Raw genomic sequence first — 14158 nt, 5'->3', positions numbered from 1 at the left:
AATTTCATATTAAAAAAAAACCAAATTATACCATTTAAAAAAATCAAGATATACTTTACAGGATATAAAATTCACCATTTTAAAATGTGATCCTTTACATAATAGAAAGTTCGCCGTTCTAAAATATGCATTTTGGAGGTTTTTAGTATATTCACCGTGTTGTACAACCATCACCTAATTCCAGAACACTTGCACCCCTTCCCCCAAGAAACCCTGTACCTATTCGCAGTTAGTCCCACTTCCCCTCCCCCACAACCACTAACCTACTTCCTGGTTTTACGGATTTGCCTATTCTGGACATTTCGTATACACGAAATCATATAATATGTGGCCTTTTGTGGCTTTGGCCTTAGGTTTTGAGCATTTGGTAGCACATCCGCCTTTCTAGTCCCCAGTGAACACCATGAGGACAGGAACGGATACTTCTCTTGCTCTATTTCCCTGGTACCCAGTGCCTGGGTCCTAGAAGGGGTCAGTCCCTACAAGTCTGTAGATAGGGACTATGGCAGCAGTCTACACATACATATATGTAACCTATATGTATACACACATAATTATTTTCATCTTATAGATGGGGAAACAGGTTCAAAGATCACACAGCTACTAACTGTCAGGGCTGGGGTTCAAACCCAAGCAGCCTGGCTCAGGCAGGCTCTGTCAGCTCTGTGCAGCCCTGAGCCATGACTTTCCTTTGAGGCAGGGGTTGCTGACCAAGCCCTCACAATGCCCAGGCCCTTCAGGCTGAGGTGTGAGATGGTGGAGGTGTGGAGGTGTGAGGGGGGAGGTCTTAGTCCCTCCTTCTGTTCAGTCCCCTCCCCTCTAACCCAGTCTCCTGCTGCTGACCTTTGTCTCCATCATTAGAAATCTTGCGCAGGTCAATGAAGTGGGTGCCGATGGCCACATCGTTGACCTTGTCGGAATCTCGGATCTGCACCTTCATGCGCTTGCAGAGTGGGGGGAACAGGTCCGTAAAGATGACCTGCTCATTCCACAGTGGCTCGTAGCTGCTTTTCTGTACTGATGTCTTGCCCTGGTGGGAGGGAGCGAAGGTTAGGGTTTGTGTGTGTGTGTGTGCGTGCATGTACGCATATGTGTGGTGTGTGTATATCACATGCATGCATATATGTATATGTATGTGTGGTGTGTGTATGTGTGCAAGTGTATGTGTCTATGTGGTGTGCATATGTGTGCACATGTATATGTGTATATGCATGTGTGGGGGTGTGTGGGTACATGTTTGTGTATGTATGCATATGTATATGTGTATGTATGTATGTGGGGTATGTGTGTATGCCTGTGTGTACGTGTGGTGTGTGTATGCATGTGTACATGTGGGGTGTATGTATGTGTATGTGGTATGTATATGCATGTGTGTATTGTGGTGTCTGTATATGTGCATGTATATTATATAATGGTGTGTGTATGTGCACACATGTATGTATGTGTGCATTCATGTGGGGGGTATGTATACATGTGTACATGTGGGGTGTGTGTGTGTGTGATATGTATATATGTGTGTGTATGCATGTGTGTATGTGTGGACTGTGTGGATGCATATGTGTATGTGCATTATGTATGCATGCATATGTGTACGTGTAGGATGTATGTATGTGTGGAGTATGTGTATGCATGTGTATATGTGTGATGTGCGCATATTTGTGTATATGTGTATGTGTGGCATGTGTGTATGTATATGTGGTACGTGTATATGCGTGGGTATGCATGTGTATGCGTCGTGTGTATGCATGCCCATGTGTATTGTATGTATGTATATGGGCTATGTATATATGCATGTGGTATGTGTGTATGCATGTGTACATCTGGGGTGTGTGTATGTGTATATCATTTGTGTATATGTGTGCATATGTGTGTACGTGTGTATGCATGGTGTCTGTATATGTGCAATGTGTATGTGCACAGGTGTATGTGTGTATTCATGTGTGTAGGTGTGGTCTGTGTATGCATGTGTACATGTGAGGTGTGTGTATGTGATATGTGTATATGTGTGTACGTGTGATGTGTGTATTTGTGTGTATGTGTATGTGGGATTATGTATGTATGCATGGTATGTATATATGCATGTGTGCATGTGTGTATGTGTGTATGTGTGTATGTGTGTGGGGGGTGTGCATATACACATGTATGCATGTGTATGTGTGGCACGTGTGTATCCATATGTGGTATGTGTACATGTATGTATGCATGTGTGTATGTGGGATTGTGTATGTATATATGGTGTGTCTACATGTATGTGCACGCATGTGTGTATGTGTGTATGTGGTATATATAGGCATGTGTGCATGTGTGTATGTGTATGTGTGGGATATGTGTATGTATATGTGGTATGTGTATATGCGTGTGTATGCATGTGTGTGTGGGATGTGTGTATGTATGCATACGTGTATGTATATGTAGGTATACGGGGCATGTGGTATGTATGTATGCATGTGTACATCTGAGGTGTGTGTATGTGTATATGTGTATATGGATGGTGTTTGTATGTATGCATGTATATGTGTATATGTGCTGTGTGTGCACACATGTATGTATGTGTATGTGTATATTCATGTGGGGGGTATACGTGTATGCATGTGGGGGATGTGTGTATGTATATATGGTATGTGTATATGCATGTGTATGCATGTGTGTATGTGTATGTGTGGCATGTGTATATGTGTGTGTGTACTTATATCCGGCAGGCGCTCTCCCCCATTCCAGCCTCTCAGACTCTCCTCCCTTTCAATGCTCCTGCCTTAGCTCTTGGTGTCTAGAACACAGAAGCAGGGAGGACCCCCAACCTGGCCTTGGCCCCAGCCCCTCTCAGCTGGAGCTCCCCTCACCTCTCACTCTCTTCCAATGCACCAGGGGATCGAAGGCATCACCCGGCTTCTGATTTTGCTCACATCCTCCTCCAGCCCCCCTCCCCCAATCATCCCGTACCTCTAACGCTTCTCACCCCAAACCCAGCTTCCTGTATCCTGCACCCCAGTACCTTCTGGCCAGCAAAGAAGACTTGCACGTAGGGGTCAACCAGGTCCTTGTTCTCCCCGATGAACGCCTTCTTCACATTGGCCATGAGGCTGGTGTTCATACGGGGCAGCCCTTCTGCTCGGTAAATCTTCACGTAGAACCGGGCCCACTGGCGTTCGGGGGGCACCCCCTCGGGGAGCAGCAAGTTCCTGCCAGTATATACAGCTAAGGCTGTAGTGGCCTGGCCTGGGCACCCCGGTCCTGCCCTGGTGTCGGCAGACCTTTGGGGCCCGGAACAATCTCCGTGAACTCCTGCCCCCCCGGCCCCCCTCCCCCACACCCCACCGCCTCAGTCCTTCCTCTCCTGGGAGGAGAGTCTGCGGACGCCGAGACCAGCCCTGCCCTCGGTCTTTCTTGGAGGAGCTGGGCTGTCTGGGGGTGGGCGAGGACAGGGGTGAGGGAAGTGAGGGGTGGGGTCTGAAGGCCAAGTCCTCCCCAGGGTCTCCTGCTGGGGAAAGGAAGGATTAGGTCAGGTGTCCAGGGGCTGTGGCGGGATGGGAGCCTCACCCTTCAATGTCATCCTCGTCTGTCTCATTGGCCTTGTGGGGCGTCTTGATGTTGTCCCCCTTGCCCACCACGGCCACGTCACACTTCACGTAGCCCTTCAGCCCGGCGGAGATGTCGTCGGGGTCCGACAGGATGGCCCACTTGTGGTGGAACTGGTGCTCTGCAGTGGCGAGGGGTGGGGACTGCACCTGCCGCCCTGGGACAGCTGCAGAGCGGTGGGGCCGAGCGTCTTTAGGCCCCCGGTCCCCAGCATGGCCAGGAGGAGACAGAGGCTCCCAGAGGGGCGAGCAGCTGGGACAAGGTCCCGCATCCCTGAGTGTGGTGTCTTTGAAGAGAAGACCCTCCAGACTGGTTTCTTGGCCTGCAGCCCTCCTAGCCCACCCCTGCGGACAACCTGCACACAGCTGCCGGACAGAACCTTCAGAGAGGCTTCCCCTCCCTCACTCCTCCTTTCGAACCATCTGGGGCTCGCCAGTGCTTGGGGTATCTAGACCACGGACCTTGGCGTGGTCTGTGGGGCCTCCCGATTCAGCCCTGCCCGGCTCACCCCACTCATCCCGCCCTGCCCCTGTGCTCCTGCGGGGTCCGGCTGCTTTCTCCTCTCTGAACAATTCAAGGCGCTCTTCATACCCCTCTGCCTTTATAGCTGCGGTTCTTTGAGCTTGGAATGGCTCCTTCCTACCCTTCCCCCATTCGAACTTCTCTGACACCCGCCAGGGAAGGCTTGTTGGGCTGGGAGGTTGCAAGCACTCCAGGCCTCCTCTACAAGGTACCAGAGGATGGGCGGGGCCTTGTACGACCCTTCCTCATCTCCAGCAGGGAGCTGTGGTGACTGAGCAGTGTCCCGAGGCTGCATCTGATGGCGCAAATGTGGTCCTGCCAGGGTGAAAACAGGCCCCGGTCCCCGGGAAAGCCTACCAGCTCCATAAGATCCTGCTACCACTGACTCCCAGCAGCACCCAGGAGTCCCGTGCCCCTGGCATCGTGCTTCCAACGACTCCGTGGCTGGGTCAGCAACCAGGGACTCATCGGGGAGGTCAGGCCAAAACAGAGGCCGTCAGAGTGCAGACATCAGTGCCCCAGCTGAAGGGGCCATGTCACTTCAGGCTCCTCTGAAGGGTACCAGGCTCAGGAACAGATTCAGGAGAAGCAGCAAATCTGGCGGTGGGTTACCCTAGCGGAGAGCCTGGACTTTGGGCCCCCCTGGGCCTGGGTTCGAATTCTTTTCCTTTCCCTGGACCCACTATGTAAGCTTGCTGAGCCTGTTTTCCTGCTGGTGAAACGCAGTGATGATGTCTACACGGGGCCGTGGGGGGTAGGCCCGCTGGGACGGTGTGCAATAGCCGGGTGCCTGGCACTTAGCTGGTGCTCCCTGAGTGGCGGTGGTTTCCTCACCAGGACTCTACCGCCGGGAAGCCCAGGGGCCCACGTCAGGCTCTTCACTGACTCTCCAAACCCCTGCTGCCGGTACGGCGGTGGGATGCCTCCTCAAGGACGCCAGTGTCACGCCAGCCCACGGCCCACAGCGGGGACTGCTTCCCTGGGAGGCACCAGATCGAGACTGGCTCTCTTCCCTGCTCCCTACAGCGCTAATGGTCACCGGGGCCACCCTCTGCTGAGGACCACGGCGTGTGTGTGGCAGTGGAAAAGGCTGGCCTGGCAGCCGGGAGACCAGGTTCTACTCCCAGGAGGCTCCGGGCAAGTCTCTTCAGTACCCTGGGCCTCAGTTTCTTCATCTTCATAGAAAAGCTGGACTAGATGTTTTAAGGTCTCTTGCAGGTTGAGTGTTCTATGATTTTGTGATGTTTGTGTGTATCACCTTGGGTCTGGGCTCCGATTCCCTAGTCTAAGTCACAGAGCGTGCACCAGCCGAATGTCTACGAGGTCGAACTGGAAGAAATCGCCAATTTATTTAACTTAATAGTTTAGTGGCACCTTGTGTCATCTGTAAAATGGGAAGGAACGCTGATGCCTACCTCCCTGTTTCGTGAGGGTCAAATATGACACTCTGGGTGACATTGTATCGTCCCTGTCCAAGGGCCCAATGGAGTCATTATTGCCTCCTGAGTGGTGGGTTCACTTCAGGGACACGGGCTGGGGCCCGGTGCCAGCTTGGATGCCCGTGGTTCCCGAGCTGGCCTTGTGCTCAGTCATCATCATCTGGCAGGCTGAGGGCACCTCCCCTGCCCGGCCCATGCCTCACGAGTCGTCTGGGCCACCCCTCAGGGTTCCCTCACCAACCGCATCCAGTGTCGGCCCGCGGGGACCCACAATGCTACTAGTCACCACAGCCCCTCATGGCTGTTCTCGGGAGGCCCGGGTCCCTCGATGGATGGTCGGCGGGCCCCGCATCCCTCAGAAGCCGCCACACTGAATTTGTGGAGAGGACAGTGTGGCTCCGTGGGTGTCTGCAGTCACACAGCCTGATTTCGCCCCAGACCGACTGGGTGACTGGGGGGAAGCCCCAGCGCTTCTCTGAGCCCCGGGCCCCTCAGGTCAAAAAAAAGGGGGCGATGCCCTTACCCTGCGGGGCTCCTGTGAATCCAGCAGCCTGAACACAGGTAGTCACGGCGGCCGTGTGCAGCACCCCATCGTGCCACGCCCCCCAGTAGCCTCACACTGACTTTATGGTCCTGGCCAGGCTTGGCCCAGGGATCACCAGGGAGGGAAGGAAGGCGTGTGCCACACTTGCTGAGCTGTGGGCACAGATACTCACCAGGCTGGGAGTACACAGTTCCCACATCCATCTTGAAGGACCCCACCAGGGTACCGCTTCGCAGCAGGTTCTTGGAGTGAATCACCTTCCGGGCAGAACCACCAGCCCCAGTCAGGTGGGGCAGGGCTGAGGCTTTCCTCGGGGTAGGAGTGAGGTGGTCTGATGGTGGCACCACCTGTCTTTCTGGGCCATGGAACCTTTCGGTGAAGCGGGAGGGCATTTGGCAGGGCAGGGACGGCTCGCTGAGGCTCAGCATCAATCTCTCCTGCCCTCATTTTTGCTGACTGCCAGGTACGGGTCACTAGGTCAGACCCTATACAGAGGCACCTGGCTAAACAGGTGACAGGGGCCCACATCAGCCCGGCTGTGTGTCTGGGCACGGGGCTGCCTTTTAACGGTTGGTCCGCCCGGAGGGGTGCCCTTTTGGAGGGCACACGAAGGTGCAGTTCGAGCTAGTGGCTCCCCACTCACCGAGATCTTGATGATCTTGTCGAACATGACGTCCGGAGAGACGTGGAAGTCGAAGACGAAGTACTGGAGGGGGAAGGACCCAGAGCTGCTCTCACCCAGCGGACAGCGGCTAACGGCCTAGGGCAGTGATGAGTCCCTCCCTCCTAGCAGTGCCCGTTCGTACTCTGGCCATTTCCCCTGAGCCCCGAAGTTCAGGCGAGCAGCGGTGGTCGCCACTGGTCCCCCCTGACCCCGCGGCAGGTGAGAGCTGTGTGGCTTTGGGCAGCACCCTGTCTGAATCTGTTTCCTGAGCTGTGAAATGGGAGTAACGACACCCAGCTCAGAGCCTCGGTAAGATACCACAAGATACCGTGCAGTTAATACAGGCAACACAGTGCCCTTAAGCCACGATGCTCTACTGCCTAGAAGGTCTGTCCTGATTTCAGCGGCGTTGAAATGTAAAATAAGGCTGTGAAGGCACCCAATTTGCTGTAAATGTAAAATGTGGTGGGTGTGAACTGCCTCCCTGAGCTGGGAGCTGCCACTCAGCCCCTGCCCCATTTCTCCTGGCCTTGGTGTGCAGGTGCCAGGAACGAGAGTGGGGGGGCAGCGCACAGAGGGACCACTGCTTTGGTGAACGTGTGGGCAGAGACAAGGAAGAAACGTTGCCAACAGGCTTCGGGTCAATGTCTAAGGAGAGTCCGTTCCTGGCTTCTGGGGACTCACACTAGAGCACTGTGGGTAAGAGTGCTGCCTTTAGAACCAGATCGACCGAGTTTTTACTGTTAGGCCAATCGCTTCCTCCCTGGGTCTCAGTTTACCACCCTGGGATAGTGCTCGGGGCTGCCGTGTTGAACTGCCCCAGGGGCACCATCAAAGAGGGGGCGGGGTTTGGAGGCCTGGTCATGAAGTCTGAACGAGCTGACCCTTGTTAAGCGTTCAACCCATGAGTGCACGTAGTCAGTGCCCCGTACACGCCAACTGCTGTGTGTGACACAACATGTCCGGGTGGCACTGCCCGGGGGCACTGAAGCTCTGGAGAGGTGGGTGGAGATCTAGACATGCAGGTGACAACTGACGCCTTGGGGCTGGGGGCGGTACCCAAGGAGAGAACGGGAAGGGACCGGTCCAGGGCAGGGCTCCAAGAAGAAGCAGAGGGCACAGGGAGCATGTCAGGAAAGGCAGTGGGGGAAGGGCTGGAGAGAAGGGGAAAGGAACAGAGAGGCCCCCAGGGCGGGGGAGGGGGGGTGGGTCGTGGAGAGGATGGAAAGGGCTGGGCAGTCAAGAGAGAGGCACGTGGACTTATGCTTAGGGGACCGCATGGTCTTTGGTGACCCAGAGGAGGACAGTTTCAATGAAGCCAGGGGGCAGAGATCGAGGCATGACTGGGAAGAGAGGCAGTGGGGACAGCCCACATAGTTGGACTGTGAGTGTGAGGACAGAAAGGGGTGGTCACCAGGAAGTACGTGGGATTGGGAAAGACATGGCTAGATGGAGGGGTGGGTGGGTGGATAGACAGACAGACTTCTAGTTCCTGTCCCTGAGCAGTGGGGTTTCCCCTAGTTGTACTCGGAGAGAATATTCAAGAGTAGAACACCTTATAGGCAAAGGAGGAGCTGAGGGAAAAGTGAAGGCAGAGTTGGGGGCGCTGAGTGGACTGGGTAATGCTAGATTCTATGGGAAGAAGAAAGAGAAGGATCTAGGGCAGAGGGGAGAGTGGTTTAGGCAGAAGGAAGATGCCAGTGACTTGGACCAGATGTGCCCACGGAGAAGCGGTCTTGGCCTGGTCTTGAACAGTCAGGCTGTTCTAGGAGGGCAATGGCCGTGAGCCTCCCTCCACATGAAGACAGGTCTCGAGCTGGGCAGGAGGCAAAGGCTAGGCCAGCTGTCTCAGAGCTGTGTCAGCCCTAGCAGAGCGAGCTAGCCAAGCTAGAACCAGAATTTTGCACTCTCTGAGTGGTCTTGTGGTCATATTCCTTGTGTTTCCCGAGCATATTTCCCTTGTCTAACCACCTAGAAGTCTGCTAAGTCATGCTGATTGTTCTCATGTCCCTCCCTTGCGTTCAGTGGAGTCAAAGGAAGCTTCCTGCCAACTCGGAGAATTAGCCAGAAGTAGTACACCTCTGGGACCAGGGATATTTTTCAATGAAGAGGAATATGGCATAGGACAAGAAGCAAAAGAAAAGAAAGCCCCACTTTGGGACCAGGAGGAATCACGGGAAGATCATTTGCAGTGGTGGTTCTCAACGGGGGCGATGGGGCGGGACGTTTGGCAAGGCCTGGAGACCGGTGGGGGTTGCCACTGGCATCGAGTGGGTAGGAGCCAGGGATGCCGCTCGACATCCCACCATTCACAGTCCAGCCCCTTATACCAAAAACTGGCCCCAAATGTCCTCAGTGATGGGTTTGAGAAACGCTGGTTTAGAGGAAACAGAAATTAAATCAGAGCTACCTGGGTTTGTGAAAAAGAACAAACGTGATCGAGAACAAATTTAAGATTCACGTGAGCGGAAGGAATAGTCTTGGTGCATATAAACATGGAGTTTGGGAAACCGTTTCTAGGCTAGAAGTAGGCGGTGGCCTGTTCAGGCAAAAACTGTCATCTTTGCGGCCCCTGCGTTGCCAGGCATGGGCTTGAAGCGCAGCACATACTCAGCAATGTTTGGTTCTCTCCTCGGGGGGGGGGGGGGGGGGGGCGGGGAGGGAGTAACCATCTGCAAAGTGTTACCCAACGCTTCCAGGGACATGCCAGGCTCTGGGCTGGGCCACAGTGATACAGGAGACCGGGAGCCTCCAGTCCACCAGGGACAGAGACACGAAGGACCAACTGCAATTCAGAGACATTATTGCCACAGAAAAAGAAGTGCATTGACTTCTGACCCAGAGAGTGCAAGGAGGACCACTCCGCGGCAAGGACACTTGGCCTGGGCTCTGGAGGGAGTAGGAGTTTGCTGGGGACACACAGAGTGGGGCGAGCAGCTCTGTTTTCTTGGGACGGAGGAAGCAAGCTGGACGAAACACGAGGTGTGTGGGGCGGGTGCAAGGTGAGTCCCTGAGTCAGCCAAACGTGGCTTTGCCACATCATATAACCATGGAAGGCCAGGGGCACCTGTCTCCGTATCCATTAGAGGCTTTTCCAGTGAGGGATGTGCCCTGATGTAAGATCAGAGATGTGGAGGCGGAATTTCCTGACTCCTGGGAAGGTCGCTACGTGGGGCTGGGGGCTGGGCATTTCCTGAGCACTGGTGTCCCAGCCGTGCCGGCCTGTGGGCTTTTTCTCTCTCATGCCCTAAGAGTCAAGGCCAGTGCTCTGGAAGGATCCCCACAGAGGTTCAGGCACCATGGAGGCAGCCCGGCAGACAGGGTGACTCTGGCCCTTAGCATCTGGGCAAGGACTTTCTTCAGGACCTTCAATGTCCCCTCGTGTAAAATGGGCTTAATGGGTTGTAACAGCACGGGCCACCCCCTTGCTGGTAGCCCTTCGTGCCCCTTGACTCCCAGCTGCTTCTAATGGGCCTGGGTTGGGGGCGGTGGCTGGAGCCCAGCCTCCTGCTACATTTAGGGAAGTCTCATCCCCCCACCCAGGGCCACGGGGCACTGACCTCATTATAGTAGGGGCAGTTAGTGGACTCCTTCATGGATGTGTACTTCTTGTCGTCGCCCACCTCCACGCACACCACGGGGTCCATGTTCAAGCCCACGAGCTGCCGAGCCTCAATCACAGTGATGCTGACCTTCGGGCGGGAGAGGGGGAGGCCAGAGGTAAGCCGCGTGAGCCTTGCCGCTCGTCCTCCTGGAGTCGGGGCCCAGGAGCAGGGAGCCAACAACGGACTTGGGTTCCAGCCCGAGCACTGTCTCTAATCTGCTGTGGATCCCGGGCTCTTTTCCCCACTAAGCCTCAGTGTCTTCATTTATAAGGAAGGGCGTGGGCTGGATAGGCTGGAAGTGTGTGTTGTAATTACCAGCGGGGAGGAGGAAGGCGCTGGTTAAAAACCAGGGTCTCTGGTGTCCCTGCCAAACTCCAGGCCAGCCCAATCCAACCTTGGGCAGTGGGACCAGGCATCAGTATTTTCAAAGCTCGCAGGGATTTCAAGTGTTCCCCCAGCCTCCAGGGCTCCACCGCCTAGAGAGCTGCAAACCACTCCCTGGGTTTCATGCGCTCAGGGATTAAGCTTTCTATGTCTTCATTGATGTCCTTTAATTTCCTGCCCCAGCATCTCTCATTTTAAGATTGCAGGCCTCTGAGAGTGCTTCGTGTTTCTGGAATTCCCCCCCACACCCGCTTTCCACATTCTTGGTTTCCCTCTTTTGTTTAATCTCTTTGGGAACCTGAGCCACCTTTGCTGGCTTGATGTTGTGTGTTTTGTGGGTTCTGTGTCTTTTCAGGGGGCGTCCAGCTCCCTGGAATCTTACGTCTATGCTGGGAAGCCCTTTTTAAGTTGTTCATTCATTCAACAAGTGTTCATGTTCTGCACTGTTTGTGCAGAGCCTGATGTGGGGCTTGATCTCACGAATTGTGAGATCATGACCCGAACTAAAGTCAGGAGTCGGACGCTTCACCGACTGAGTCACCTAGGTGCCCCGTGAACCTTCATTTTAAGCCATCAGTTCTTGCTTTGGATTTGGAGGTGTCAGTCCCCATTGGGGTGGCCATGACAAAATAGAAAGAGACACAGGTTTGGGTTGGCTGGGCTGGCATTCAGCCCCAGACCTTATACATGACCAAGGGTGAGAGGAGGCACCTGTGCAGACTCACGGAGTGAGCTCTAAGTGGAAACACCATCCATCCACAAAGTTGGGTGAAGGTTAATTGAGATAATGTGTGTCACAGAGCCTCATAAACAAGCTCTAGAAAATATGAGCTATTGTTATAAATGGCTTCTCAAAGTCTCCCAAATAGGTAGGGTCCTGTAGATGCTTACAATCGTTCCGTTTGACTCTCTCGAACTTGCGTTTCAACAAAACAGCCTGTGCTAAGCTAGTGTTAGCATTTACCTCAGCTCACTCCTCCAGTGAAACTGTGGGCCTTACTTTTTATACTTCTCATCTTGGAGATTTGGTATTTCAATCGTTGTGCTTCGATGCAACTTCTAAATACGATTTTAGTCAAGAAAATCATGTTCCCATTTCATAAAAAAACTGTAACCATGAAAATGATCATCCACTATATCCATCAAAGTCTTATAAATATTCCAAGGGCCAAGAAGAATCCATACATCAAAACTAACGATGTTAAGAAAAATAAAAACTTCAGTGCCAATGAGAACATTGCCAAGAAAGTATACAGAACTAGAGACTGAATATTTACTAATTGAAGCAACACTTGAACTACAAAAGTAAGCATTTCTATTTGGAACTTGAAGTGCCAAAGGCAATGAAGCTCAGACTCCAGAGCTCTGGAGAAGTTTAATAATTACCATTTCTTCAGGGAGCTAAAAAGGAAATATAGCTAATCAACTTAGCTCTGGGAAGTTGCCTGTGAAGAGAGTAGGCAGGCACTACAAGTCCGTCTGGAATATTCTTGCACAGTAGTTTATAGGGTTTTAACCTCTATGAAAGTTTGTATGCCAAAGGCTTAAAAAAAATCTCATTAGATTTTCCCACAATTAACCCCCTCCATTAAAAAATAAAAACACTTTCTGTAACTCAAGACTGGAAAGTAGACAGACACAGTTTTGGCATAATAAGGCAGTAAGATATGCCATCAAGAGATTAACCTTCCCAATGTGAGCAGTTGGTTAATTTTTATGGTTTTTATCCAGAGGCCCAGGCGTGATGCCAGCATTTTTGCCTTCTCTTCCTTCTCAGGACCCAAAGTTTCCACCTTCTTCTACTGAGCAAAGCCAACAATGGTGAGCAACCCTGGTTGGAGCTCTGACACCCAGGAGGGAAAGGGTGGGGAGGGGAGGAGGGCAGAGGGTTGAAAGGAGCAAAGGGTGGGGGCGTGGGAAGAGAAGGGCTCCAGAAGGTGCTCTTCTGTAGCTGAGGGGTGGCCCTGCAGGGAACCCTGAAACCATTGAGGTTACTGTGTGGCGTTGGTGGGGGAGGGGAGTGTTATTCCTGCTGCATCCCCATCCCCCACCTGGGGCTCTATGGGGGGGGGAGGGGCATATGTCACTTGGACTTGAAATTTAAAACAAATTTTGAATTAGTCAGTCAGAGAAAGACAAATGTCATACGACTTCACTCATACGAGGACTTTAAGAGACAAAACAGATGACCATAAGGGAAGGGACACAAAAATAATATAAAAACAAGGAGGGGAACAAAACAAAAGAGGCTCATAAATATGGAGAACAAACTGAGGGTTACGGGAGGGGTGGTGGGAGGGGGGATGGGCTAAATGGGTCAGGGGCATCAAGGAACCTACTCCTGAAATCATTGTTGCACTAGATGCTAACTAACTTGGATGTAAGTTAAAAATTAATTAATTAAAAATAAATAAAACAAATAAAACAAATTTTGAGGGAGGGGATTGGCCATCCTTTCCTTCCATTCTCCAATCATCAGCAGAGGACTTGATTTTTCCAGGGTAGAAGAGGAGAAGGCAAATAGACCCATGAAGGGCCTGACTGATCAGCTGATCGGGGAGACTCTCGGTAATTGCCTATTCAGCCCTCTCCTTCCAAGATAAGGGGCCTAATCCCCAGGTGGCTTCATGAGGCTGTCACAAGGAACAGTGCTGAGTGTAAACCTATACCTCTGTCCTGGAAGAACCCAAGAGTCATGGTGCTCTGTGACCTGCTTCCAAGGGATCCGATTGTGCCGCAAGAACATCGGGGGGGAGCTGGAGATAGCAGGTGGCAGGCCTGTGAGAGCTGCCCTTCTGAAACACCCTTTGCCTTTTCTCATCTCCAGATGGCTGAGATGGGACATGACCAGATATGCATTTTGAGAAGATCAGTCCAGTGGTGGCATAGAGGTTGGAGTGGAGGAGGCATTATGAGGGTGGGGAGATCAGACAGGAAGTGGGTGCGATATTGCAGTTGAGGCTGGGGTTGAGGGTCAGCGGCAGGGAGATGATACAGAGGTGAGAATGTATTAGGTCTTGGCGCCCAGAAGAGAGGGCAGGGAACACACTCAGGACCCCATGACCCACCGAGAACATGTCTGCTAAGTGCTCAGATTTGCTCACTCTGGTGGGGGAAACTGCATATTCGCTGGGATGAGAATGTGGCTTCTCGCCTCGGAGATGCCAATAATCGGGAAAGGGTTTGCACATTACATACATTCTAACCAGAAGAAACAAAGGGGATGGGTATGCCATGGCCTTTTGCCTGTTCCCAGTCCTCGGGGTCCTTCCCAGATCTGAGTTCATCTAAGTCCCTCTCCTCCCACCAGCTGGGTGCGCTTTCTCAGGTCTTTCTAACTGGGCAAAGCCAAGTTCTCCAGAGAGTGACATTCCTTTGGTAGGTTTTCTTGCTTTCTACATTGTATTTATTGGAAGTAAGAATA

The 14158-nt window shown here is 52.7% G+C and overlaps 1 protein-coding gene across 8 annotated transcripts in view; it reads right to left on the bottom strand.

Moving 5' to 3' along the window:
- The window catches only part of OTOF (otoferlin), a 93531-nt gene that overhangs the window by 22648 nt on the left and 56725 nt on the right, over window positions 1-14158 (bottom strand). For all 8 annotated transcript variants that reach the window (XM_053891069.1, XM_053891072.1, XM_053891073.1 and 5 more), the window contains 6 exons: window positions 10306-10437; window positions 6725-6787; window positions 6254-6338; window positions 3538-3697; window positions 2993-3179; window positions 844-1030 (listed from right to left, as the gene is read on the bottom strand). In XM_053891069.1, the coding sequence (XP_053747044.1) occupies window positions 844-1030; window positions 2993-3179; window positions 3538-3697; window positions 6254-6338; window positions 6725-6787; window positions 10306-10437 (814 nt within the window). The remainder of the gene's footprint in view (window positions 1-843; window positions 1031-2992; window positions 3180-3537; window positions 3698-6253; window positions 6339-6724; window positions 6788-10305; window positions 10438-14158) is intronic.

The sequence above is a fragment of the Panthera pardus genome, unplaced genomic scaffold (genome assembly GCF_024362965.1).
Source record: "Panthera pardus isolate Hobbes unplaced genomic scaffold, ASM2436296v1 HiC_scaffold_26, whole genome shotgun sequence".
NCBI classification, from domain to species: Eukaryota; Metazoa; Chordata; class Mammalia; order Carnivora; family Felidae; genus Panthera; species Panthera pardus.
The sequence above is the reverse complement of the archived record's forward strand: the minus strand, read 5'-3'. Positions and strand labels throughout refer to the sequence as shown.